The 26,879-nt window shown below is 42.2% G+C and overlaps 1 protein-coding gene across 5 annotated transcripts in view; it reads left to right on the plus strand.

Moving 5' to 3' along the window:
- Positions 1-26,879, plus strand: part of KIAA1671 (KIAA1671 ortholog) — a 319,688-nt gene that overhangs the window by 187,547 nt on the left and 105,262 nt on the right. For all 5 annotated transcript variants that reach the window (XM_074206146.1, XM_074206145.1, XM_074206148.1 and 2 more), the window contains one exon: positions 587-718. In XM_074206146.1, coding sequence (XP_074062247.1) covers positions 587-718 — 132 coding nt within the window. The remainder of the gene's footprint in view (positions 1-586; positions 719-26,879) is intronic.

The following is a 26,879-nucleotide window of genomic DNA, read 5'->3' on the forward strand; positions in this document are numbered from 1 at the left end:
CATCATATGCTGCAACCTCTCTTCCTTGGGGTCTGCCATTCCCAGCCCTGTTCTGGGAGGTCTTAGGTGTTAGCTGACAGAGTTCTGCCCTCAAGGAGCTTCCCCCCCAGTTGGGGAATCGAGAGTCACACAACAATGAAAGCTTCATGGAACAGCTGCCATTGGTGTTTTGTGTTTGATTAATTGAACTGAATTGACCAGTAGCCATTGGCTATTTAACTAAGACTCCCGTAGCCTGTTCATGTTGTTCTAATGAATGAAAAAAACTTTTTTTAAAAATTTCCTCTGTTTGTAGTAATGCTTCTCATTTCTTAGCCTGGCACATAGTAATGAATCATTAATCAGTCAAAACACTGATTGATTTTTGCACTGGGAGATTTATAAAGTCATTTTCTCAGAAACCTCATGGAGCTAGGTATTTCAAGAATTATTGCCCTTAGTTTTCAGAAAAAGAAACTGAGGTTCTGACAGGAACTCAGTCACACAGCTAGCAAATATGAAAACTGGAATCTGAACCTAAGACTATTGACTCATAAATCCAAGACACTTTTCATTACATCAAACTGCTTTCTCTTTTGTTACTAAGGTACCACAGGACATTGAAAAAGAGAGGGTCCGACCTACTAACAATAAATCCCCCTTGAGAGCTCTTACTACCACACCTGTTGCCAGGAGAAGTCACAGTTTCTGTAAGGACAAGAAAATGGAGCCTTTGATGGTAAGTTTTCATTGCCTAGAACAGCTGTTTTGCCCTTATGTTTCCTTCACAGGATGGTAGGAACACTGGTGGAGGAACACTTAATTACAGTGGATATGATTGTGAATTTACTACTCTTGATGCTTAGAGGGTCTTTTGGGGCCATTTGGGCCTGATTATGTTTTGTTAGTGTTTTTGCATTGACGTGAAGTAGGAGAAGTGGAGGCCTGCTTGGGCTTCCTATGGCATGGCTTGTCCCCATGTAGAAGTTATGTTTCACTTTTATATTGCTTTTTTTTAAACTTGGGAATGATGGGTCAAAATAAGTTGAAAAAATATGAAAATACAAGATTGAAACTTTTGTGGGTCATTGAACAGCTTCATATTTAGTCTTGCATCCTTATATTTATCTCCATTATATGGTTTTTATTTTTTACATAAATGGTTATTATGTTTTTCAAAGGTCTATTATATATCTATTCAATAAGGGTTTCCTTCCTGATGTCATTTTGGTTGAAAAATCCTTGCATTCTACATATACTTCCTCTCTGATCATAATGAATCATAGTGTTTGTTCCATTGCAACTTCTGCTGTTTTATTTAACATCTTTTAATTGATCTTTGTGGATGGTGTCAGCCTGCAGTTGGTTTCCCTATTGGGGAGGAAACCCCAGCAGAAGATGCAGGTTGACTGTATGGACAGTCTACAAAGCTAGACTTTGTGATTCAATCAGATGGCACCTATAGGAGAGTGTAAACTCCCTGAGGACAGGGACCATTTAGTGTTTGTATCCTTGTCTCCTACCACTGTGACTGGCAAACAGTAGGTATTTAGTGAATGCTTGCTTGATTTGTACTTGCTTATATGGTTATGCCTTGTTATACTTCATGGAACGTAAGCTCCTTGAGGACAGGGACTATTTAGTTTTCGTATCTTCATCTCTTAGCCCAGTGTCTGGCAAACAGTAATAATACTTAATAACTACTTGATTGATTGATAATTGCCTATATGGGTATGTCTTGGCATATCCATGGAATGGAAGTAAGGTCCCTGAGGACAGGGATTGTTTAGTGTTTGTATCTTCATCTCCCAGCACAGTGAATGGCAAATAGAAGGCATATAATAAATGCTTGATTGATTTGTATTTTCTTATATGAATCTGCCTTGGAATAAACTCCCTGAGGACAGGGATTGTTTAGTGTTTATGTCTTCATCTCCTAGCCCAAAGTCTGGCAAATAGTAGGTACTTAATAATGTTTGTATCCTTATCTCCTAGCACAGTGCCTGACAAACAGTAGTCACTTAATAAATTTTTGCTTGATTGGTGTTTGCCTATATGGGTATGTCTTGGTATATGCCATGGAATGTAAGCTCCCTGAAAACAAGGACTATTTGTTGTTTGTATCTTCCTTTCCTAGCAGAGCATCTGGTAAACAGTAGGCACTTAATAAATGATTATTGATTGGTTGATTGACTGTGTGTGTGTCTAAAAAGGATGGGGTTTGGTTTGACCCTCAATTTTCCTTTTATTTCTTCCTCTGTCAGGAATCCATCAAAATGAGTGTTTCTTCATAGACTTCTTTTCTCCAGAAATTCCTTAGAATTCCTCAGTTTCCCAGACAGAGCTATAGGAAGCTAACATAAATCCCAGCACAGCTCTACTTTGAACCTGTATATGGGTTCTCTCATGAGGTCCAGGGTCATGAGAATTCAGTGGAGTGAGCTGTCTCTGGGGCTGATATTTTCTCCATCATTGGAGGTCTCCAAAGGAGAGGCTGCCACAACTTTCTAAGAATCTGTGACTTACCCAAGATCACAGAAGTAAGGTAGATACTATCCTGAGGAGTCCTAGCTGGAAAGGACCTTTAGAAAGCCTGTATTCTGATCCTCTCTTTCTATAGATGAGGAAACCGAGGCCTAGAGAGTTTAAGTGACTTAGCAATAGCACACAGCTTAGGTCCAGGTTCATCATAGGATGTGAGATCTGTCCTTTTGGTAGAGATGGACAGTGAGGAAAGATCTATATCTCCGCTTCCTCAGATGCCGCGGCTCATGGATGGGAATCCATCCCATTGTTTCTTTAGAATGCCCTCCTCCACTGCTTCATTTCTCCCCTGGCATTCTCTCTCTGTCTCAGGTGGCGCTACCTCTTCCTATCTGATCAGGGTTGACCTTTTCCTGAGTAGACAAAGGCAAAATGGAAAACAAGGGCCATTGAAAACCCTCCCTCTGTTTTATAGTCTGGACTTATCGGCATTCCTCCCTTCTTTCCTCGAGCCTCTTTGGCCTCATTTAACTGAAAAATGATTTCCTCTACACCTTTGTCTACTCTCCTGCCTGGCCTCTTCATCAAGGCTCATGGGGCCTGCCCTGCTGTCTCAGTAGCTCAGCTCATCTCCTGAGGGACTGGCTGGGACTTTCCAAAAAGACTTGGGGATTCTGCAAATGTTGCCCAACCTGCTTGGAGCCTTCCTCCTCCTCCTCTTCCTCTTCTTCCTCCTCATCTGTCCCATTGTCCATCTGCAGAGAGATGGACGGATGAGCTAGCCCCACGACTGTTTTCCTGGCTCCTTAACTCTGATGGAGGTTTTGGATAGTGAAGGCAGTGAGCAGACTGTTCTTGGCATCCCAAAGGCATTCATGACAAATGCATGCAGTGGGTGCTTAATAACCAAGTGTTAATTCACCTTGATAAGCTTGTCAGCCAAATTAGCATCAAATGGTGATGGCAGTCAGTTCATCAACAAGCAGCCATATGAGGTAACTCCTATGTGTGTTAGGTGCTGGACTTACAAAGACCTGAGTCTAAATCTTTACTCTAATACTTCCGAGCTATATGACCCTGGACAAGTCACTTGACCTCATCTCTGAAATGGGGAGAATAACACTTATGTCCCAGGATTATGATGAAGATCAAATGAGATGATACTTATGAAGAGCTTTGCAAACCTTAAACCTGTGCAAAGATATGCAGATAAGAGATAGAGTATTGTATGTGAGGAGTAAACTAGAAAGCCAGTTAATCTGGATTGTAGAGTGTGGAAAAGTGCCTTTGATTACTCATTGGAGTAGTACAGTGGATGGAGCACTGGGCCTGAGTTCAAATCCAGCCTCAGATATTTCCTGTTTGTGTGATCCTGAGCAAGTCACTTCATCCTCTTGGCCTTCATTTCCTCATCTGTAAAATGAACTGGAGAAGGAAATAGCAAATCAGTCTAGTGTCTCCAAAACATCCCAAATGGTGTCATGAAGAATCAGAGTTGGTCATGATTGAAACAACTGAACAATAGCAACAAGACCTCATTTGGTCCCTTTAAAAAAAAGGTCCCCCCCCCCACATTGTCTCACCTTTAATTTTAACTTGGTCTGGTTTCTCCTCCCCATCCCTCAGACTAACTGAAGAGCTAATTGTTTCTTATAATTTTTCTGGAGGGTGTGATTGATCCTGTGGTCTTTTGGGCAGGTAGGTGGCTCAGTGGATAGAGCACCAGTCCTGGGGTCAGGAGGACCTGAGATCAAATAGTGGCCTTTTGCCATATGGATACTATGGCCACTCCACCAGAGGAGTTTCAAAGGGAGAAATTCCTTAGTGGGATTCCCCCACTGACCCAATGGGAATAAGGTAGCTTCTGGCATTCCAAGATGAACTTTTTAAAATTTATTTTTATTTTTGCAAGGCAATGGGGTTAAGTGACTTGCCCAAGGCCACACAGCTAGGTAATTATTAAGTGTCTGAGGTCGGTTTTGAATTCAGGTCCTCCTGACACCAGGGTCAGTGCTCTATCCATTGTGTACCTAACTGCCCATTCCAAGGTGAATTTACCCAGTATTGCTAAACTGCCAGTCCATTGCTAAGTGATACTCTATCTGGGCTATGGTTATTCTTCATTTACTTGGTTTTTCCATGAAAAAATGGATTGTTAGGCTATTCTCCTTTGGGTTCTCTCTCAATGTTCCATTTTGGAGATAAGTGGAGAGAAGTAACTTCTTTGGAGTTTCTCTGAGGTTGAGTTGTCATTCCCTAATGACCTTGGGCAATCCATTGACATCTCCAGACCTCAGTTGCCTTCCTTACATGTAAAGTAGGCATAATACTTCCAGTAGTACCACCCTCACAGGGTTATCAAGATCAGATGAGAGAAGAGGTAAATCAGTCTTCAAACATCAAAGCTGAGACCCAGGAGGTAAGCAGCTTGCCTATGGTTGCACAGCTTGTAAGGGATGGTTCTTACTCTAACCGTTCTATCTGCATTAAACCATTGCTTTAGAGTTAGAAGGGACCACAGATGAGGAAACTGAGTCACTCTGAGGAAATGATTTGTCCAAGGTCTCACAGGTGGGATTTATAGCAGGGAGGAATCTTTGAGGCCAGTGGATCCAAGCCCCTCATTTTGCAGATGAGGAAACTGAGGCAGATTGGGTAAGTGACTTGGCCAGTGTCTCCAAGCTAATAAATATCTGAGGCACTATTTGAACTCAGCTCTTCCTGATGCCAGGATCTCCCTTATATTCTTTCTATTTCTATTGCTTCTCTGTCCCTGTTCTGCCTTCAGGGTCCAAAACAGACTAGAGCTAATCCTTCTACTCCAACCAGCTTGAGGATGGTGGTCATGGTCTCTCACTCAGTCTCTTCCCTGGGCTGGCCCTGCATGGCCGACATTTGAGAGATGAGAACTTGGCCTTTGTTCAGAAACCGGATTTGGCATCAGCTGTTTCTTATCCCTGCAAATGCTGTTTGACAAGGTGGAGAGTCTTCCAGAATGCTAATGAGTGTTCCAGATTTGCATTGGCCACACCCACATTTCCCAGGGCTGTTTTCCTCTGTTCTCTTCCCTACCCCCCTCCTTTCTTCTCTCCAGCCAATCCTTCCCACCAGCCCCTCTGGCACTAGGCTGAGGCCACTGGGACAAAGGCTTACAGAAAATCCATTAATTCAGTTTGGACAACATTTCCTGAGCCTTGCCTGGCCTGTAACCAGGGGAGTGAGGAGGATAAAGAGCGACCCTTGGGCTTTGGAGTGAGAGGATCTGGGTTCAAATGCCTCTACCTTGCCTCAGAATCCTCAATGGGAAAGCTCACTGTGGTGTCAGAGGACCTGGGTTCAGATTCCCACCTTGTAGACTTACTCCCTGTCCTCATTTCATTTCCCCAAACCTCAGTTTCCTCATCTGTAGAATGGTGGGGATAGACTAGATGATCCCTGGACCCCACCCCCATTCTGAATCCTACTGTCTTGTGATCATAGGAGTTGCTATGAACTTTGGAGACCAATCCCATCATTTTAAAGATGGGGAAACCGAGGCAGCCAAGTTAAGAGATCTTGCCCATATATTAAGTGGCAGAGTCTGGGTTTGAACCCAGATCTTCTGTCTCCATGCCCATCAACCTTTCTACTTGGAAATGTGGGAAGGATGTCAGAGAGCTTTGGGAAACATGTCACTGAAGAACTGGCACTGTTGATATCCCCATTTTAAAGATGGGCAACCTGAGACTCCTTAGTGGAGTGGTTAAGTGACTCGGCCATGGTATACAGTTGTAAGTGTCTGAAGCAGAATTTGAATCCAGATCCCCTGACTCAAGTTCAGTGTTCTTTCTGGGAGGTTGACAGTATATCCTGATTTTCTTAGAGCACAGTTTCAGAGAGGTTAGAATTATAATCTAGCGATAAAATAGATACTTGCTCTCTGGATTGTAGAGTATGGAAAGGGGAGTAATGTTTATATTCATGGAATCTCTATCTCTATCTAAAATATATATGTCTATATATATACATATTTACATATATATCTGAAATATCTTTATTTCTATATCTATATATGTATAGATATAATCTACGGAGGATTAAGCTTCTAGTCTTGCCTCAGAAACTGTGTGATCTTAGACACCCTGTTTGACCTTTTTATGCCTCAATTTCTTCATCTGTAAAAGGGAGGTATTGTATTCAGTATTGTGCTCCACTAAGATCCTTCCCTAAATCTACAATCTCATGCTTCTTGATTTTTATAGAAAAAGGAAACTGAGATTCAGGGAGGTGAAGTTCCTTGCCCTAGGTCAAACACTTGGCAAATGAGCCACAGAGGACTCTGTGGTTGTTTTTGCAAGGCAACAGGGTCAAGTGACTTGTCCAAGGACACACAGCTAAGTAAGTATTAAGTAACCAAGGTCATATTTGAAATCAGATCCTCCTGACTCTGGGGCCAGTGATACATCCAGTGTGCCGCCTAGCTGCCTTTCAGAAATCTCTAGACCTTAAGTCTTTCCTTTTTTTGTTTATATCATTTTATTTCTGGATGCTCCCCTTCCCAGAGAGTAACAATCAATTAGTAAGTGAAAAGTTAAAAAAACAACAACAGAAGAAAAAAGAGAAATTCATTAAACCAACCAACATATCCTGATTTGGACATTTTGAACTCATCCATAGTTCCCCACCTCTGCAAAGAAGGGACTTGCTTTTCTTACTCCTGTGAGCTTTCCATCCATCTCTTTTTCCTACTTGCCTTTATTTTGGGGGGGCTACCTGCTTGATTTCTTTTGGCCTACCAGTGAAATCCCTTCTCAGAGTCCCAGAATTGAACCCACCCCTGGCCAACAGGGGCCTTTTCTGTAAGCATCTGGCCTCAGACCCCACTGGTTAAGAGGAATGTCCTCCTACAGTTCAGATTCTGTAATCCAAATAGGAAAATCAGGGTGATGGGACTCCTGGTTACAATGGGCCTTACAAACCAGTAGCTGGCTCTGGGTTCCTAGCTTCCAAGGGTGAGGGGAGAAGCTGTCTCTTATCCTCTCTCAGGGATTCCATTAGTCAGCCAGCCATTCCAGGAGTTCGGGGCATTGGGAGATATTAGCCAAAGCCTGGGGAGGGAGAGTCTTGATTGGGGAGCAGCCAGGAGCACAGCCCCCTCCCCTACTCCCATAAAGCATTTTGCTTTTCGGTCCCATTAGTCTTGGGCTAATAAAAGGCAGTGACTCTGGTTTGTCTAGTTGCCCTAGTACAAGGCTTTATGTGTGTGTGTTTCTTGGCGGGAAGCCAGCCCTTGGCAGGGCAAATTTGGATTGGATTGGAGGGTCTTTGAGGTTCCTTCCATCTCGTGACTTTGGGGGATTCTAGGAGTGAGTTGGAGGGGGTCACAGAAGCTCCAAGCTGGTCCAAGTATGGGGTCTAACCCATACTTGAAACAAGAATGGTGATGGAGAACTCACTACTGATCAAAGAGACCCATTATTATGATTCACCATTATTAATATAATTAATTATTAATATTAATTAACATAATTATTAATATTGTATTAATTATCAATATTATAAAAATCAAATGCAAAATTATAAATATGATAATATAATTTATATTTGTAATTTATGTGAATGCATGCAATTAATATCAATAATAATTAATATTAATATCAGCTAGTAAGGCTTACAAAGTACTTAACAAATATTAACAAATATTTGATCCTCACAACAATCCTGAGAGGCAGGGGCTATTATTACCCCTATTTTGCAGATGAAGAAACTGAGACTAGTTTGTGTCTAAGGCAGGATTCCAGTTTGGGACTTCTTGACTCCAAGTCCTCTTTGTCAACTGGCTGTGTTTGAATATTGTTGCTGACAAGTAACTCTCTCATTCTATTGCCCCCATTGCTCCCATGTCATAGGAAAATAGATAAGGAACAGGAAAATCATTTAGTCCAGCTCCATTTAGTTTTTCAGAGAAGGGCACTGAGGCCAGGGAAATGATGTGACTTGTTCAAGGTCCCACAGTTACAAAGTAAGAGAACCTGGGATTTGAATCAAAAACCTCTGATTTCACTTCCAGTCCCTTTTTGAGAAGTGTCTTCCCTGAACTATCTCCAGATCAGAGTGACTTTAGATGTCTTCTGTTTTCCCCCTTCATTTACAGATGAAGACAAAGGCTGATAGAGTTATAGTTGTTATCTTTCTGTGTGATAATTTTGATCAGACTTTTGTCTATTGAAGACCCCTTACTTCCTCCCCCCTCCCTTCCTCCCAATCCATCCATCTCTGCATGAAATGTGTAGTTCTACTGCCATTTTAGCTGCCATACCCATTGTGGAAATCCACTTAGACCCTCAGATCATTTTCAGACAACCTCTACCTTTGACCTGACTCCCCCCCAGCTTCTAAAATTCTAATTTTGAAACAAGTGGAAGATTTTTATACATATCTCAATTTAATTATATTTATTCAGTTCAGCCCAATGTTCTAACCCAGGAAACTCTTAAAAAATTCTGATTCTATCATCTAGGGTGTTAGTTAACATCAACAAATGCAAATTTCCAAATGTAGGACCTAGATAGGGATAGGAATAGGGCCTGGACCTCAGATTTCATTGTAATGGGGAACTTCCAGGTGAGCACACTCCCTCTACCAATGTAGATTCTCTGTAATTTTATGGCTTTAGGATTGCCTAGAGAAAGCCCGAGAAGGAAATGATTTGCTAGTAGGATGTGCTTGTGTACTGGTTCTGGGAGTGGGGGGGTGGAGGGGGTTGATGCACCCATGACACACTTTCAAATTTAATATACATCACAAATTCTTTTTCATGCTTTTCCTCAGGCTAGACAATCCTAATAATTCAAGCCTCGAGTTGTAGCATTTGCAGGTTTATCTGAAGCATTTGTAGGTTAAATGCTCATACTGAACACTTAACAACTGACTCCCTAGAGTCAGTTTGAAAGTGGCTCTAGCACCTCTGAGCATCTTACTGTCCCAGCAAAATAAATAAACTTTTTTCATTTTTCATTTTTTTGGGAATTTTTGGAAATCATTCTTGGTTTCTTTTCTTCATCTGTATCTTGCCTAAAAGTAATGACTGACTGGGTTATTGCCTAGTCAAACTGTGACTTGGGAAAGACCTAGCTTTAAATTTAAGGTCATTGCCTCCAGGGCCATCTCTAGTGGATCCCTATCTGGCCACTAGACCCAGATGGCTCTAGAGGCGAAAGTCAGGGTGGTGACTTAACACAGCATCCCTCCTTGTATGGCATAACATCATCTCCCTGATGTCATGGTCTTGGAGAATGAAGGACAAACAGCAGCTTGCTACTGTTTATGGTTTAGAGACAGTATTTAAACTCATGACTTCTGAGGTGTAAATGCTGAAAATTTAACAAGTGGCTCCCCTGAGCCAGTTTGAACTGACTCTAGCACATTCCTACTTGTCAGGGTCACAAAACCAGGATATTTTAGAGGCAAGATTTGAATCCAGGTCTTCTGAAGTATTAAACACTGAAAATGGAGAGCTGTTGGCTCTCCAGATTGTTGCCGCTGATTTGTTTCTTGGGTTCAGTTCTGCCCCATGAGGAATTGCGCTTCAGACTAGGGAATGCAGGTTTTGGAAAGAAAATAGAGATTTATTAAGGTTACAGCATATTAAAAAAGAGATAGAAAAGTTAGGAAGAGCTTAAAGAGAAGGCCACATGGATGGCTAACTGGCTAGCATTCAGCATGAGAATGGAAGGTCAAAAAAGAGGGAACCCTCTCCTCCTTCCCCTTAAGTTCTCTCCCTGAGTTCATGGGAGGGGGTGGTGGCCTGGGAATGACCCAAGTCCCTCACTGGAGATTTTGCCTTTTGGGGAGGGGTCCCTTTTGGGTGGTCTTGCAGGACCTGTGTTTCCGGGCTGCCCCGGAAAAGCAATGCAATCCAAGTGGAAGGTCAGGCCCTCAGGTGTGGCCTAAATTAGATGGTAAAGGAAGATTCCCTTTACAAGGCAAACAAAAGATTTACAAAGTTTGTCTCCGACTGATCTCATCACCCCCGTGCCCATGTGTCTCTGCATCCAGATCTACATCTAGCTGGCTGTAGCACATCCATTCTTGCTTGCCAGGGTCACAAAGCCAGTATGTTTAAGAAGCAACACTTGAACTCAGGGTTTCCTGATAGAATTGAATTTCCAGCCACTCTATAGGGTTCCTTAGAACAGAACCCACCTGTACACCAGGTGTGGTCTAACAAGGGCTAAGTATATTAACAGAAGCATCCTCATTTCCTTTGTTCTATAGCAAAAAAATACCCTTAGCTTTTTGTCAACCCATTAGCATTTGGGTTTTAGCTATTTTACAGTACATTCCATTTGGGCCGTCAAACTATGCTCCCTTTGACACTGGGGATTTAGGGGATTTTCTCCTAAATCCCTAAACAGGTCTGTGCCCTTGGATGGCCAGATTCCAGGAGGGAGCCAGTGAGTGAGCAAGTGGCCCAGGCTGGGTTGTGGGGCTGGAGCAGCTTCAAGAGCGACTCCACCCACTTGGTAAAAATTTCACTTTGTAAACTACTTTGGGTCATTCCCCCCCCCCCCCCAAAAAAAAAGATCCTCACTTGGGTTGATTCCTATCCATTTTAACCCATGTCTATTAACCATTGGACTTTTCTTTAGTGAACCATATTCACTGGAGACTTTGGGCTCCTTTTACCTTTCATATGATTGTACTAGGATTAAAAAGCATTTCCCCCTATATACTTAATCTTTACATAACTCTCCATCTTTCCGTGATTTTTCTTTAAAGCTGAGGCAGGAGAGGCAGGAGAGTGGTGTGTTGGAAATGAATGATGAATTAGGTGTCTGAGCACCTGGGTTGGAGCCTCAACTTTGCCATCAACTACAGATGAACCCTTGGTCCTCTCTTCTCTCTAGATTTTGGTTTCTTCTGTAAAATTTGGAGGGTTGGTTGACCTTTTGTGTTATGGATAGACCCCTTTCATGTCTGGCAAAACAGAAGAATATTTTTAAAAATGCATAAAATACATAGTGTTATAAAGGAAACTAAAGGTTAGTAAAAATTAGATATATTTTTCCATTTAAAATCTCAGACTGTCAGAAATCTATCCACAGACCCTTTTGGTGATGATAGTGGTGGTGGGGGTGATGTTTTTGAAAGCAAGAACTGCTGGTCTAGCTTCTAGAGAATTTCTAAGGTCTCTTCCTGCTCAAACCTATGAATTTAAGGGAAAGAAGCAAGACTGAAAATTTCTTAGGAACAGGACTGTCAATCTTTTATCTGTCTACTAAATATGGCATTTTAGGATTTGGGGGACCTGTTTTAATCATTCCCACCCTCCTTCCCACTTTCCAACCTCTTACTCTATCTCCCAAGCCCTTTCCCTCCTTGGCTAATGAGAGCTACTGTGTCCCTTGGAATTGAGCTGATGACCAACCCTACTCACCTACTTAAGAGCAGGTCCAGGGATACCTCCCCTCTATACTCACTGTGATAGCCCAGGGGTCCCTCCCCTCCATACCCAGGGTGATGGTCCAGGGTCTCCTCCCCTTCACACCCAGGGTGATGATCCAGGGGCCCTTCCCCTCCACACCCAGGGTGATGAGAAAAAGGGTCAGAATTTGACTTGACCTCACCCTTGGCTGGAGAGCAGAGTTCCATGAAGGGACATAATTTGGCTTTATAAGACTGGAAAAACAGGGTTGTAGGAATGTAGGTCTAGAGCTGGTTGAGACCTCTGAGGTCATCTATTCCAGCTTTTGCAGATGATAGAAACTGAGGTTGAAGTTCCAGCTACACCGTATGCCCAATGGCTTTGGATGGTCACTTCCTCTCATCTGAGAAATGAGGAGGGTTGTAAGATCTCTTCCAGCTCTGAATTTGTGGTTCTAATATTATGTGAGCTTTTGGAAACTCAGTTTTCTCATTTGCAAAAAAAGAGGGAGTTGGATTAGACTGTCTCTGAGGGTTTAATCCAGGGTTTAATCTATGATCCTCCGAGTCTGTCATTTTGGAAGAAAGATGAAGATGATAAATGGGGTTTGAATTTTGTCTCTATTGATGAGTGTTAATTTCAGTACTGACTTTGGGTCTCTCCCGCCTCCCACCTGGGCTTATGGGAGGGAAGCTCTAATCAGGAGATGAACCTCTCTTCCTCTGCGCTTTGGGGGCTGGGAGGAGGACCCTTCATCAGCTCTGGCTCCAGAAATCGCTGGGAATGTTGACTGGGGACAATGAGGAGGAAATCCTATCGAGTTGTCTCTGGTTTCAGCTCTTGCAGATGGCACACGTCTCCCTCCTACCCCAGGGTGTCTGAGGAGAAACAGAAATCGTCAGGCATGTTCTCTGGCGGTGCTGGGGTTCTCGGCATCCGGGGAATTGGCGCTATATGATCTCCTTTGGGGGCCCCACTTGACACTTTGAGCTGAGGAGGCATGGAGGAGATCCAGGCCTCCAGTTACCCAAAGGACAGATAGGGCGAGGCAAGAGGAAAGAGAAACCTGCTTGGGATGCCCTCAGCTATCAATCCTTCCATTCTTGGGCTCCAGGGGGAGAGCTTGAGGCTGGTGGCTCAGCTTGGCTCAAGGGTGCCCTCTGGTGAAGGCCCTTTCAGTTTGGAGATGCCCAGAAAGGTTGAAATGATGGGATCCAGGCACTGAAAGCAGAAAATTGAGAGCTGGAAAGGAAACCTTAGAGGCCATTTATTGAGGCCAGGGCCAGATCAGAAAACAGACCCAGAGAGGGGAATTGACTTTACTTTTTTTGCTAGAGCTGGAAAGGATCTCAGGCCAGCTCATGGCTCAGTGGATAGAGCACAGACCCCTGAGTCACTTAACCCTGATTGCCTCATTCAGAGTCTTGATCCATATTTGGCCATTGGACCCAGATGGTTCTGGAGCAGAAAGTGAGGCTGGTGACTTAGCATAGCATCTTCTCACTCAGTTCTAGTTCTTGTATCTGTCATGGTATTACCTCCCTGATATCAGAGTCTTCTTCAAGAATGAAAGACAAGTATAATAATAATAACCCTTCAATTTACAAATGAGAAAACTGAGGCCCAAATGGGTTGTATGACATTCAGTTATTCATCTTGACTCGGGATCTCTCATGTTAACCTAGGTTTAGTCTCATAGGATGAAAAATTTGAGCTGAAAGGACATTATAGCATTGAGCCCAATTCCTTCTTTTTACAGTTGAGTAAACTGAGGCCTAGAAGGTAAAGTGACTTTCATTTGTTGATAAAGAGTGAGAAAATTCTTAGAGACCATAGAGCCCAACCCCTTCATTTTACAGTTGAGTAAACTGAAACCTAGAAAGCAGTTCTGTGTTTGGTTTTCCAGATAGGGTGAGGCAGGAGGAAAGAGAAGCCTGCTTGGGATGCCCTCAATTATCTGTCCTTCCAATCTTGGGTTCCAGGGAGAGAGTAGAAGAGAGAGAGAGAGCAATAGATCCTATGTGCATAAGGTCAGCTTCCATCTTCCACTGGGCTTTCTTCTCCAGAATGCAGTCCTAGATAGTAGAATCCAAGTTCCTTTAGGAAAAGTTTATTCTATTTCTGTCTTTGCTTAATAAATGGTTCACTTTGAATTTATTTATATGTGTACAGTGAAAAATCAATATATTTAGAGCCAAAGAAGTTTAGTCTTTGATAATTTGTCTCTGTTTCCTAGTCTACCAGATGAAGGAACTGGACGAGATGACCTCCGAGGCCCTAGCTAGCTCACCATCTGTGATCACCAGATTCAGGAAGCAGCTACTGCATCCTCCCCACTGCCTTTAGACAGAATAAACCAGCAACAGAGGACCGCAAAGCTAGAGCAAAAAGGGACCTCATTTAACAGAGATGGAAACTGAGACTCAGAAAAACTTTACCAGGTTTACACGTTGTCTAAGGCAAAATTCAAACTGAGATCTTCTAGGCACCCAAATCTCCAGTGAGATCTCTCGACACCCTCTAGTGTGAATAGAGTGTTAGGTCTGGAATCAGGAAGACTAATCTTCCTGAGTTCAAATTTGGCCTCAGATATTAACTGTGTGATCTTGGGCAAGTCACTTCACCCTGTTAGCCTCAATTTCCTTGTTTGAAAAATGAGCTGGAGGAGGAACACTACTCCTGTATCTTTGCCAAGAAAACTCAAAATTAGGTCTTGAAAAGTCAAACATGACTGAAATAACTGAACCACAAAAAATTATCACCTACTCTGCCCTGGGAAATATATAAAAAAGAATGCTAAACAAATAGATTTTTAAGTTTCTTCTTTGTGGGTTCCCCTTTTGTATTTTTTTGGAGCTGCTTTGTCTGAATCTTTGTTCCATCACTCTCAAAGTTGTATCATTCTTTTGTATATCTTTTGATATTTGTTATCTGGAAGCCCTTTGAGGCTAAGAATCTTCCTAATTTATTTTTTTCCATCTTGTTCTTCCATTGAACAATTTATAATTAAAAGCTTAAAAGTTTCATTTTATTAAAATTTTAATTTAATTTCTTAATTTTAATTTACATTTTTTAATTGAAAATTTCTTTTGAAGACCCACTTTTTCTTCTTCCCACTTCTCCTTTCTCTCCATTGAGAATGCAAGAAAAACAAAATCTCTTATTCTAATCATATAGTCAAATGAAAAAAATTCTCCAAATGGCCACATCTCCCCTCCCAAATAATTCTCAAACTACTCTCTTGAGTTCTTTACCTTTCTGTGAAGTAGTTGGTAACCCATTTAATCCTGAGTCCTCTGGAATCATGGTCCTTAACTAATATTTATTAAGTCCCTATCATATGCTAGATCCTGGGTCAGATACTCATACTAAGGCAAAAGTGAAATAGTCTGTGTTCTTAAGAAACTTATATTCTACTTTGGGAACACAGAAACAAATGTAGGCTATACTCAGAAAAAAATACATGGTGATTGGGGGATCAATTGGGGGCCACTTGAAAAGAGGTAGAACCTCAGCTAATGCTTGAGGGAGCCTTGGGGATACAAGCATTGGAAATGGGTCAACGAACATTATTTATTGAGCACCTGTTTAATGAGCGTTGGACATACAAGAAAAGAAAAAGGGAGAGAAGCACAAGATGGAATGCGACGTTTGGGGACAACCTCAGAGATCAATTTGCCTGAAAGGTAGAGCATGAAGGGTTGTAATATGAAATAAGCTTGCAAAAGTAGACATAGAATCACAAGTGTACAACTGGAAGGGACCTCAAGAGACTTATACTTCCCTCATTGTGCAGATAAAGAAACCAAGGGCATGGTGATGTGCTGTCCAGGGTCATACAAGTAGCGACAGAGACAGGTTTGAACTCAGGTCATCTGTCTTCAAGTAAGCAGGAGCCAGATTATGGAGAGCTTTGAATTAATTTTCATTTGGAGACTTTAAGGAGGAAAGGAAGGAAGCAAGCATTATTATTTAACACCTGTGCTTTACAAATATCTCATTTATTCCTTACAATCACCCTTGGAGGTAAATACTGTTATTATCCCCATTTTACAGTTGAGGAAACTGAGGCACAATAAGGTAAGTCCAGGATCACATGGCTAGGAAATATCTGAGGCTATATTTGAACTCAGGCCTCCTGACTCAGGTTCAGTAGTCCATCTAACATGGCAGCTGACATGGGGATGGGAAGTGGGCCTGTTAGAAAAATAACCCAAGATGTAATTTGATCAGAGCCTCTTAGGGATTGCTTCTTGTGCTTTGGTAGGTGCTGTGAGATCCTTGTCTAAAAAAAGTCACCCTGGTTGATTCATTGCTGATTGTCTGAATTTTTACCATAGGCTTATTCTGGCTTAAATGTTAATAACTATTCTTATAATCCCTTTAAAAAAAATGTATGTATCTTTAGAAAGGCCTCATGGTGGAGGGGATAGAGAGAGAGAACCAACTTCAGAGCCAGGAAACCTGGGTTCAAATCCTGTCTTTGATACTTCCAGGTTGTGTGACCCTGGGCATCACCTTTCAATTGCTCTGGACCTTTATCTAAGGAGTACCTGGTCTAGAGGAGGTACCCCTTCACCAAGAAGTTCCCTATCCCAGTGAAATCCTAGCTCGAGTTTCTAGCCCTTTGTTTCTCTAAGTACATGAGTATGAATGAAATTAGGCCTAGGAGAGGACTGGGAAAGGGTGGGGGAGCAGATTTAGCATGAAGAATTCCCTCCTCCACCCCCCATGATGCAAAGGTCAGCCCTGTCGGAACTGCTTTGGCATTGAAATAAAAAAGAAACCCAAGCAAGACTCTTTACTGCTTTTTCTGAGACCCAACTGGAGGAGAAAAATGGGCATATCTTGGCCCACAGTTGACAGCTGACTAAACACCTGCTGTCCCCACCTTTCTTTTTTCTTTTTTTTTTTTTTCATCAGGCCTGGGAAGAGGCCTGGAGAGGGTGGACCTGAGCATGGGTGGGCCTGGCTTAGATTCAGAAGAGATCAATTGGCTTAAACCTTTCCCAGCTTTGGTGCCTAGGAATCCCAAAGCTTGGCCTTGGGCCCAGATCCTTAGCATTTCAAGTTTGGCCAGTCCTTCTGGTCTCCTCTATGTGTATCCCCAGCTACTGTACAAGTTTGTTGAGTTGACCCTTGAAACCATAAGCCCACAAATCATCTTTTGTGTCCTTTTTTCCCCTCCATGGTTATTTATTATTATTATTATTATTATTATTTATGTATTTATGTATTTATGTATTTATTTAGGGAGGGCAATCAGGACTTTCCTTTTCCCTCCTGGAAGTCTTAGGACCCAAAGAGTACCCTGAGTTGCTTCATCACAGAGTCTGGTTGGGTTCCTTAGTTGACTTAGGAACAAGTAATGGTGACTTAAGACCTGCTGTTTCTGCCCAGTTTTGGCAAACAAATACCTCTAGGAATGGACTTGGAGATGATGAGATTTCTAAAGGAAAGTCTGGTTTCCTCTTTGATGTAGTGGTCGGAGCCCACAGGAAGTGCCTGACTGCAGTAGGACAAGGTGTTCCCCATTTCTGGATATCCATTTCTCAACTACTACATGGTTGGGCACAATGATCTTCAAGGTCACTTTTGGATTTCATAATTCTAATCTTCTTTGTTCTAGATCTTTCCCAGCTCTGTCATTCAGTGTTCTAAGGATTCTGCCAGGTCCAACATTCAGTTATTTTTTTTGTCCCTTTTCCAGTACCGACCCTCAGTTTTCCAAGTACTTTTCGAGTTCTAACGTTTTGTATGCTAAACTCTAAAGTCTCTCCTAACTCTGTGATTCTACATTCTAAGGTATCCACCTACTCTGGCATTTTGTGAATAGTCCTGGTTGGTTAGGGATGAGTACAAGGGAAACAGACATTAGCCTTGGTTCACCCATGTCAGAACGAAAATCTTCCTTTATGTCTCCTCCCACCCCATCTCATGGAGTGGCTGATCCCAGCAGTCATCGTTGCAGAAGATCCACCCCCCATGGGTCAGCTCCCAACCAACATGGTCCTTCCTCAGGACCCCTGAGGAGCCAAATGGTAGGGCCTTCCCTCTACTGATTATGTCTAGTTGAGCCTGGTTGATGATGATGTTTGTCCCTTGTTCTTGAGGAAGACCACGACATCAGGGAGGTGATGCTCTGACAAGGGCATGCATTGAATTTGGGTGAGATGGTGCTGAACTAAAGTTACCAGCCCTACTTTCTCCTCCAGAACCATCTGGGTCCAGGAGCCAGATATGAATCAGTCCAATTGGAGAACCTGATGACAAAATTAGTAGAAATGCTATCTTTTATCTCATTTCATCTTCCTTTCTGAATATATCCTCCTCCTCCAACCTAGCAAGTCATTTGTTATAACAAAACAAAAAAAAGAAAGGAGGGGACAATTTCAGCAAAAATGAAACAGCAGATTACTAGGTCTGATGCAGTGTGTAAACTATGCCATACCTTGGCAAAAAAAAAAAAAAGACAAAGAGGTATATTCACTTCCATCTCATTGTTCCTTGACTTATAGGCATCTGTGCTCAGGTGTGGGAGCCCCATTCTAGCCTCAACACTCTTGAGGAACTGTTTGCTAAAAAAAATATCTGTCTTCCACAGAGCTGTATAAACTAGGGCATTGTCTCTGCAGTCAGAGGCTATGGGTTCAAACCAAATTCTGACATTATTTTTGTGATCTTGGTCAAGTGACCTACTCCTGGGTTCAGTCTTCTTATCTGTCATATGGGTCCCTTGAACTGGATGATGCCTGAGCTCTCTTCCCGCTGTGGGCTTGTGGTCCAGTGGCAGGGGTTCTTGACCTATGTGACTGGAGTATCTGTGAACATGGATGGGGTTTGAAAAAAATAGCATCTTGTCTTTTATCCCTCACTGAAATAGAGCATTTCTTTCAATTATGAATGTAGACAAGAATCCCACAGGAATATGAATGGTCCCCTGGGACTGTCACTAAGAGAAGCTGCTGACATTTTTCAGTCACATTACAGTTACTGCATATGTCTTTTCCAAATATTGATTGTGCTCGTCACTTTGAAATCACTGCCAGATCCCACATGACCAAAGCCTCCTTCCTGTGCACAGACTCTGTTTCAAAAGAGTTGGTTTCCTTTTTAATTCTCTGTATTTTGTTAGATACATTGTGGATCATTCTGGGCTTCCAAAGACTGGGCCAAAGTGTGGTAGTCCAGCACAAAAGGTTTGAGATCACACACACACACACACACACACACACACACACACACACACACACACACACACACACACCCCCTACCTCCTTAGGTAAGTCAATGCTTATTGAATTGAATTCTGTAAAGGCCCCAAAGGATGTAGGAAAGCTCATTACCTCATTATCACCTATAATTGAATTAGTGAGAAGGAGAGGGTGCTAATGAGGAAATTGGCCCCGAGACTGGAAAGGAAAGAAGCTTTCCCATTAAAGATGAGTTTAGGTCAGGGGATCATTGGTCACTGGTAACCCCCCTTTTCCCATAAGTTCCTCAGGGACTATTCCTTTGTATATCCAACCCTGGCACAGTGTACTTTGTTTACATTTCAGTCACTACTGACTCTTCATGACCCCATTTGGGGTTTTTCTTGCCAAAGATACTGGAGTGATTGGCCATTTCCTTCTCCTGATCCTTTCATAAGATGAGAAAAGTGAGGCAAACAGGGTGAAGTGATTCATTCAGAGTCCTACAGCTAGTAAGTATCTGAGGCCAGATTTGAATTTAGGATGATAAACCCCACAGACCCTGGGGCTCTGTGCATTTTGGTGTTACCTCACAGCCCCAAGAGAAGGGCTTAGTAACATTGATATAGTCACCTGGATGATATTAATAATAGCTTCTATATATAATAGAGTGATTTACTTTACAAACTGCATTTCTTGCTCTGTGTTATAAGCATTGCCTATAATACTATATATGAAGATGGCAAGGGGCAGAAGAGGATAGAGAAGTGATAGATCAAGGATTTGAATCCAGATCTTTATTAATCATAGATTTAGAGCTGGGGTTAGGGGACATTTTACAGATGAAGATACTGAGGTTCCGAAAAGTTAAATGACTTGTTCATGGTCTCACAAGTAATAAACATCAGAGTTGGGAGTGGAGCTCAATTCTCTTGCCTCTACATCTTTCAACTGCTTCTTCCTATCTTCATTACAAATGTTGCCTTTCTCTCCATCACTGTTGTATTCCTAATTCCTGTCTCTTGGTCCTCTCTGTTTCTCTTTCACACACCTGCTGAATCTAAAGAACAGGTCTTGATCATGTTATTCAGAAGCTCCCGATTGCCTCATTTCTTCTTTGACATTCAAAGCCCTTCCCAGTCTATCTAAAGTCTACCTCTCCTTGCCTAAGTTACTAGTCATCGCTTCCCTTTATGCATTCTATGGGCCAGCCAAATTTTCCTACTTCTTATTCTTCAGGGGCAGCATTCTATCTATCACCTACCTTCATATCTGGAATGCCCTCCCTCCTCATTTAGACCTCTTAACATCCTTAGCTCCCTTCAAGGATCAACTTAGTGACCTTTTCTGATTGGCCCAGTTGTATTCTTTTTTTATATTTACTTTTTAAAAGTTATTAACTGATGGATAACCAAGGCATTTTGCTTTATGGCCATAAAAATGAAAATTGAATAAACTATACAAAAAAGCACAGTGACTGGTATGTAAGTGCTATATAAATGTTAATAATAATATTACTAACTTCTAGGATTGTTGTAAGAAATCAAATAAGATAATGAGATAAAATTAGTTAATAATTGTAAAACTGAGGCGGCTAGGTGGTGTAGTGGATAAAGCACCGGCCCTGGAGTCAGGAGTACCTGGGTTCAAATCCAGTCTCAGACACTTAATAATGACCTAGCTGTGTAGCCTTGGGCAAGCCACTTAACTCCATTTGGCTTGCAAAAACCTAAAAAAAATAATTGTAAAACCTTTAGCACAGTGCCTAACATATATTTCAGTGCTATATAAATGATATTGATGATGATGATGATGATGATGATGATGTTCATGGCTTCACAGGGAGTGACTGATTCTCTTTAGCCAATCACAGGATACTTCTTGTATGAAATTGTCTGTTTTCATCCAGTGACCCAAAGTTCCTGTGATTTTTTTTTTTTTTTTTTTGCCAAGGACTAAAGATTTATTCACCCTTACCTTACTTTTGACCAAATGGTTCAGTAGAGATGGCTGGGAGGAGTGGCTAGGTGGGACAATGAATAGAGCATTAATCATGGATTCAGGAGGACCTGAATTCAAATGTGACCTTAGATATATGACACTTCGGCAAGTTTGTTAGCCTTGATTGCTTCATTTCCGAGAGAGAGAGAGAGAGAGAGAGAGAGAGAGAGAGAGAGAGAGAGAGAGAGAGAGAGAAATATTTGAGCCTTCTATGATTAATTGGGGGTGGAGAGAAAGGCTAGAGGAAGTGGTGATGAAAAGGATTAGGAGGGATCAAAACCGAGGGAGACAAGACAGGAAATTATGATCATATAGGATGGATGACACTACAGTACGGTGGAAAGTGTCAAACTTAAAAGTCAGAGACCCAAGTTTGAATTCTGACTCTTCTACTTTGTATTTTATTGACAAATCACTAAGACTCTGGGGTCTCAGTGGATTCTTTGGTTCCTTCTGAGACAATAATTCCTGTTTGTTTGGGGGGTGGTAGACTTGTGAGTAATGGGAAATATGACCATCCCCTTGGGTGGCTGACATGGACAGAAGGCTAAGGATCAGACAGAAGATTAAGTTTAGAGTTGATGACAGCCTGATGAACTAGAGCTGAATTTGGCCTTAATGTTGCCTTCTAGTCTCCGACACTGTGTTGGCCATCATTGTTTTACATGCTGGGAAACTAAGGTGTAGGGAGATCCTGCCACTTGCCTGTGGTCATTCATTTGGAAAGAGCCATGTTCTTGAGTTCCTGTCCTCTGACCCCCAAGTCTTAGTGGTCTCTCTTCCATATACTTCTATATAGAAAATATTCAACTCATAGTGCTTGGAAGTTCCCACCAGAGGGCAGGATTGAGGTGACCAATTTTTCTACATCAGGACTGGGTTAGTGGTTTCAAACTATTTACATCAAAAAAGAATTTTAGTCCAGAAGTCCCATGACATACCACACTTTTGAAAAGAATCTTTGACCATAATTTCATTCAGTAATGTTTCCCATTTTCATTCTTTTTAGTCTTTTTCTGATTTTTATGTTATTTTATTTTTTCAGTTATATGCAAAGATAGTTTTCAACATTCATCTTTTTTATAAGCTTTTGAATTTCACATTTTTCTACCTCCCTCCTTTCCCTCCCCATGGCAGTGAGTAATCTAATATAGGTTATATGTGTATAACTATATTTTACATATTTCCATATTGGTCATGTTGTGAAAGCAGAATCAGAACTAAAGGGACAAAAAAAGTGAGAAAGAAAAAAAACATAAAAGAAGTTTTAAAAAATGCATATATAGTCTGTTTTGTTCTGCATTCAGATTCCATGGTCTTTCCCCCCTCTGGATGTGGATGGCATTGTCCATCACAAGTGTTTTAGCATTGTCCTTGATGAACTAAGTCCATCATAATTGATCATCTCCCAATGTTGCTGTTAAGTGTGTATGATGTTCTCCTGGCTCTGCTCACTTTACTTAGCATCAGTTCATGTAAGTCTTTCCAGGCTTTTCTGAAGTCCACCAGCTTGTGAGTTCTCACAGAACAATAGAACTTCATTATTTTCAAATATCATAACTTGTTCAGTCATTCTCCGATTGATGGACATTCCCTCAATTTCCAATTCTTTGCCACTACAAACAGCTATTATAAATATTATTTTACATCTGTGTCTTTTCTCTATTTTTATGATCTCTAGTATGAATGAAAAATTTTTATTTGTTGACATTCATTTCTTGTAGTTGTGTCTGACTCTTTGGGATCTCATCTGGGGTTTTCTTTTTCTTTTGGGGGGGGAGGTTTCTTGGGAGAGATAATGGAGTCATTTCCTTCCATAGCTTGTTTTACAGATGAGGAAACTGAGGCAAACAGGGTTAAGTGACTTGGTCAGGGTCACTTGACTAGTAAGTGTCTGAGGCTGGATTTGAGCTCAGGAAGATGAGTTTTCCTGATTTCAGGCCCAGTGCTTTATGTACTATGGTGCCACCTAATTACTCTCACTGGAGAGCTGAACCAATTAATTGATCAATCAATCAACAAACCTTTATTAAGTACCTACTACATACCAGATGATAGAGAAACTAAAGGAAGGAAAGATAGTCTCTGCCTTCAGGGATCTCATCCTTTAATGGAGGAGACAACAAATACAATTAAACAGGTAAGCTATATTCAGGAGAAATAGATCATTAGCAGAGGGAAGGCAGATGGTAAGGCATTGGTTTTTAACTTCAGCGCCCTTCTCTCCCTCATTTATCTTTATAGTTAAAACACCAGTATATTGTCTGCCCTTGATAAACATTTATGATTTCCTATGTTTGGAACTCTCTATAACTCACCATTGCAACTTTGAATCTGGTACAGTGGAAAAGGTGCTGGGGTTGGAGTCAGGTCTGGAGGGTGAATCCAGTTCTCTGTTACCTCTCTTGTTTGACCTTGGTCCAGCCAGGCTTTCAGTTTCCTCATCTGTAACTTCTGGGGATTGATCTAGATGCCATCTTATGACTTTAAATCAATTTTCCTAGTACAGGAAACCCTGGTCTCCTCCCAAGCACCCCCCCCATATAAGACTTTTCCTAATTCTTCCCTAGATTGAAGGACTTGAAATAACTGTGCATTTGCCTTGCATAGACCGTACTGTGGGACCCTGACTAATAGAACATTGTAGAACTGCCTTGAAAACCCAGGCCCAGGCCTCTACTCTCCCAAAGACTTTGCTTTCAGTTATTTCTATGTGATGGATAGCTCCCAAGCTTTGGATGTACTAGACTGCTCTGGGAGAGTCAGGAAACTCACATATGTAAGGGACCCCCAAAAGGAACAAATACCTGAAGAGAATATAATTCAACTGGCAAAATTGGGGAGGAGCATTCTTTGAGAACCACTGGAGCCTACCTTTCTCCCTAGAATGTAAGTTCTCTTATATAAAGTCTTGTGTTTGTAACTGTCTCTAGTCCCTGGGTAGCTAGGTGGCACAGCGGATGGAGCACTAGCATTGGAGTCAGGGGGATGGGAGTTCAAATCTAGCCTTAGGTACTTGCCCCTTATTAGCTGTGTGACCTTGGGCAAGTCACTTAACTCTGATCGCCTCACATCTAGGGCCATCTCCAGTTGTCCTGATTCAAATCTGGCCACTGGATACAGATAACTCTGGAGGAGAAAGTGAGGCTGGGGACTTAACACAGCTTCCCCCCTCCCAAATCCAATTCACATGCTTGTCATCACCCCTTTGATGTCATGGTCTTCTTTGAAAATGAAGGACAAGGGGCGGCTGGCTAGGTGGCACAGTGGATAGAGCACCGGCCCTGGAGTCAGGAGGACCAGAGTTCAAATGCACCCTCAGACACTTAATAATTACCTAGCTGTATGACCTTGGGCAAGCCACTTAACCCCGTTTGCCTTGCAAAAACCTAAAAAAAAAAAGAAAATGAAGGGCAAGCATTATTATTATTATTAGCACAGAGCCTGGACACAGTAGGTGCTTAATAAATGCACAACCAATTGAATTGGATATGTCCAATGGACTGAATGGCCCAAGAATTAAAGTTGAAAGTATTTTACAATGACTTTTAAGTCATTGTGCTTACTCTCCTAAGAGGTAGCAGTGGGACCCTGGCTGTCATTTGCCATCTCTGCACTCTATTTCTCTCCTGTGTGAAATGAGACCAATGGTACTAGAACTCCTTCCAATATGGTGGTCATGGTTTGGAATAGAATTCGGGTTTAATTCTGCTTCTGGTCCCTGGTTACTGTGTTCCCCTGGGGAAATCTCTTGCCTATTCTGAGGCTCATTTTTCTCTTCAACAAAATGAGGATGTCAATAGACCTCAACTTCTCCAGAGGGCTATTAGAAGGATTAAAGGAAGGCATTTACACAGAAAGCTTTATAGACCTAAAAGACAGATGTCAGAGTTCTGGCCTATTTTTTGTCCTCTCCAGAGGTTCCTGTTCTTTACCCTCACTGACTCTGGAGATCCTAATGGTTGTTTGACTTTGGGTCTCTGGAAAAGGAGGCTCCTATATCCTGAGTGGAGGCTCCCTGAAGGTGGCAGAGAGATGAGGGTCTTCCACCCAAGTCATCCAGATTTCTGGGAGCCTTGGGCTGACTGTCAGAAAGTGGAGTTGGCTCCTCTGGCTATCTCTGGGGTTTCATGGGAGCCGAGAAGAATAACCTAATCGTGGACAGGCTGTTCCGATTAGCTTACAAGTCTCTCTCTCTCTCTCTCCTGGCTGCTTGGGTAATTATCGGAAGAATTCATGGCACTTCCATTCCCATTAAAATAGAAAGGTTGGCCTGGAGCTGTCAGCAGATCAGAGAGAGTATGAATTGTCCCTGCATCTGAAGAACTCTTGGGGCTAATGTGGGAACTCAGGCTCCAGGACCCAGACATGAGATGGTCCTTAGAACTAGAGATGTCAGAGCTAGGAGAGGCCTTACAACAGGGGATGTCAGGGTTGGGAGAACTTAGAACAGGGGATATCAAAGCTGGGAGGGGCCTTAGAACAGGGGATGTCTGAACTGAGAGGAGCATTAGAATAGGTGATGTCAGGGTTGGGAGGAGAACTTAGAACGGGGCGGGCCATAGGTCCAGGGGATGTCAGGCTGGGAGAGGCCTTAGAATAGGGGATACCAGGGTTGGGAGGGACCTTAGAACAGGCGATGTCAGAGCTCAAAGGTATCAGAGAACATAGAATATTAGACCTAGAGTAGGGATAGGGTTCCTTAGGGCTCACATAATTTAATTTCATCTTCACGGTAAACTGAGTTTCCCCCAGTCACACTGCTGACTCTTTCCTGGGGTGCTACCTTTGGTAATGATGATAATGGTAGTAACAACCACCACAACAACAAGAACCATAGCTATCCAGGGTGCTTTTCAGCTCTCATCCTTTTGGTTCCCTTGGTCGCCTCTCTGTTAAATCCTCTTCCCCTTCAGTGGCTGTTGGCCACACCAGGAGGCAGGTTTCTCTTTGAATGTTTCAGCACCACTCCAGTTAATTATTCAGATCCCTGGGCTGGGTGGTATGCTCCTGGGAGCAGCTCCAGAGGGCTCCTGGCAGTACCATTGGGGATGGTCAGGGCCTGGTAACTGGAGTGCTGGGGTGGAGAAGGACCCTGAGGAAGTTCCTGTGAGAGTTGGGGCCAGAAGGACTACAGGAGCTTTCAGCTGTCTGGCAAAGAGATAGTGTCTGGCATATGTTGGTGTTTAATACATGTTTACTGATTGACTCTGGGACCCTGGCTAAGTAAAATGATGACTCCTGGTCTTGGCCATCTTGTTCCTTTTTTGTATTTTAGTCCCTGTGTCTGACTCTCAGTCTTGCCCCAGATATTCTCATCTTGTAAGGAGCTTTTATTCTATCAAGTGAAAAGGCACTTGAGTCAAGGAGATCAAGGTTCAAATCCCACCTGAGATGCCTAAGATGAGCAGACAAGATCACACACACACACACATATGAACACACACATCTTGGCTGAAGTCATAGACCAACAACTCAGTCTGGAATAGATCACAGGTCTTCATCCTTCCCCCATTACCCAAACACTTTAGCCCCACCTCTCTGTGCCTTAGTTTCCTCATCTGTAAAATGAAGGGGTTGAACTTAATGGCTCCAAGGCCATTCCAATGAGCTTTTCCTGGGCTCTATGCTCCCATGAATGAATATATAAATGCAAAAAAAAAACCAACAACCAAAAAACTCAAGATGTTTCTACATATAATTAAAATATTTTTATATACATGTATATAGTATATATAAAGTTTATATAATAAATGTAGGCATAGGGACAAGACCTGTGATTTCATTAGTCTAAGGGGACTTCCTAGTCATAGAGA

This window comes from Macrotis lagotis, chromosome X (assembly GCF_037893015.1).
Source record: "Macrotis lagotis isolate mMagLag1 chromosome X, bilby.v1.9.chrom.fasta, whole genome shotgun sequence".
NCBI lineage: Eukaryota > Metazoa > Chordata > Mammalia > Peramelemorphia > Peramelidae > Macrotis > Macrotis lagotis.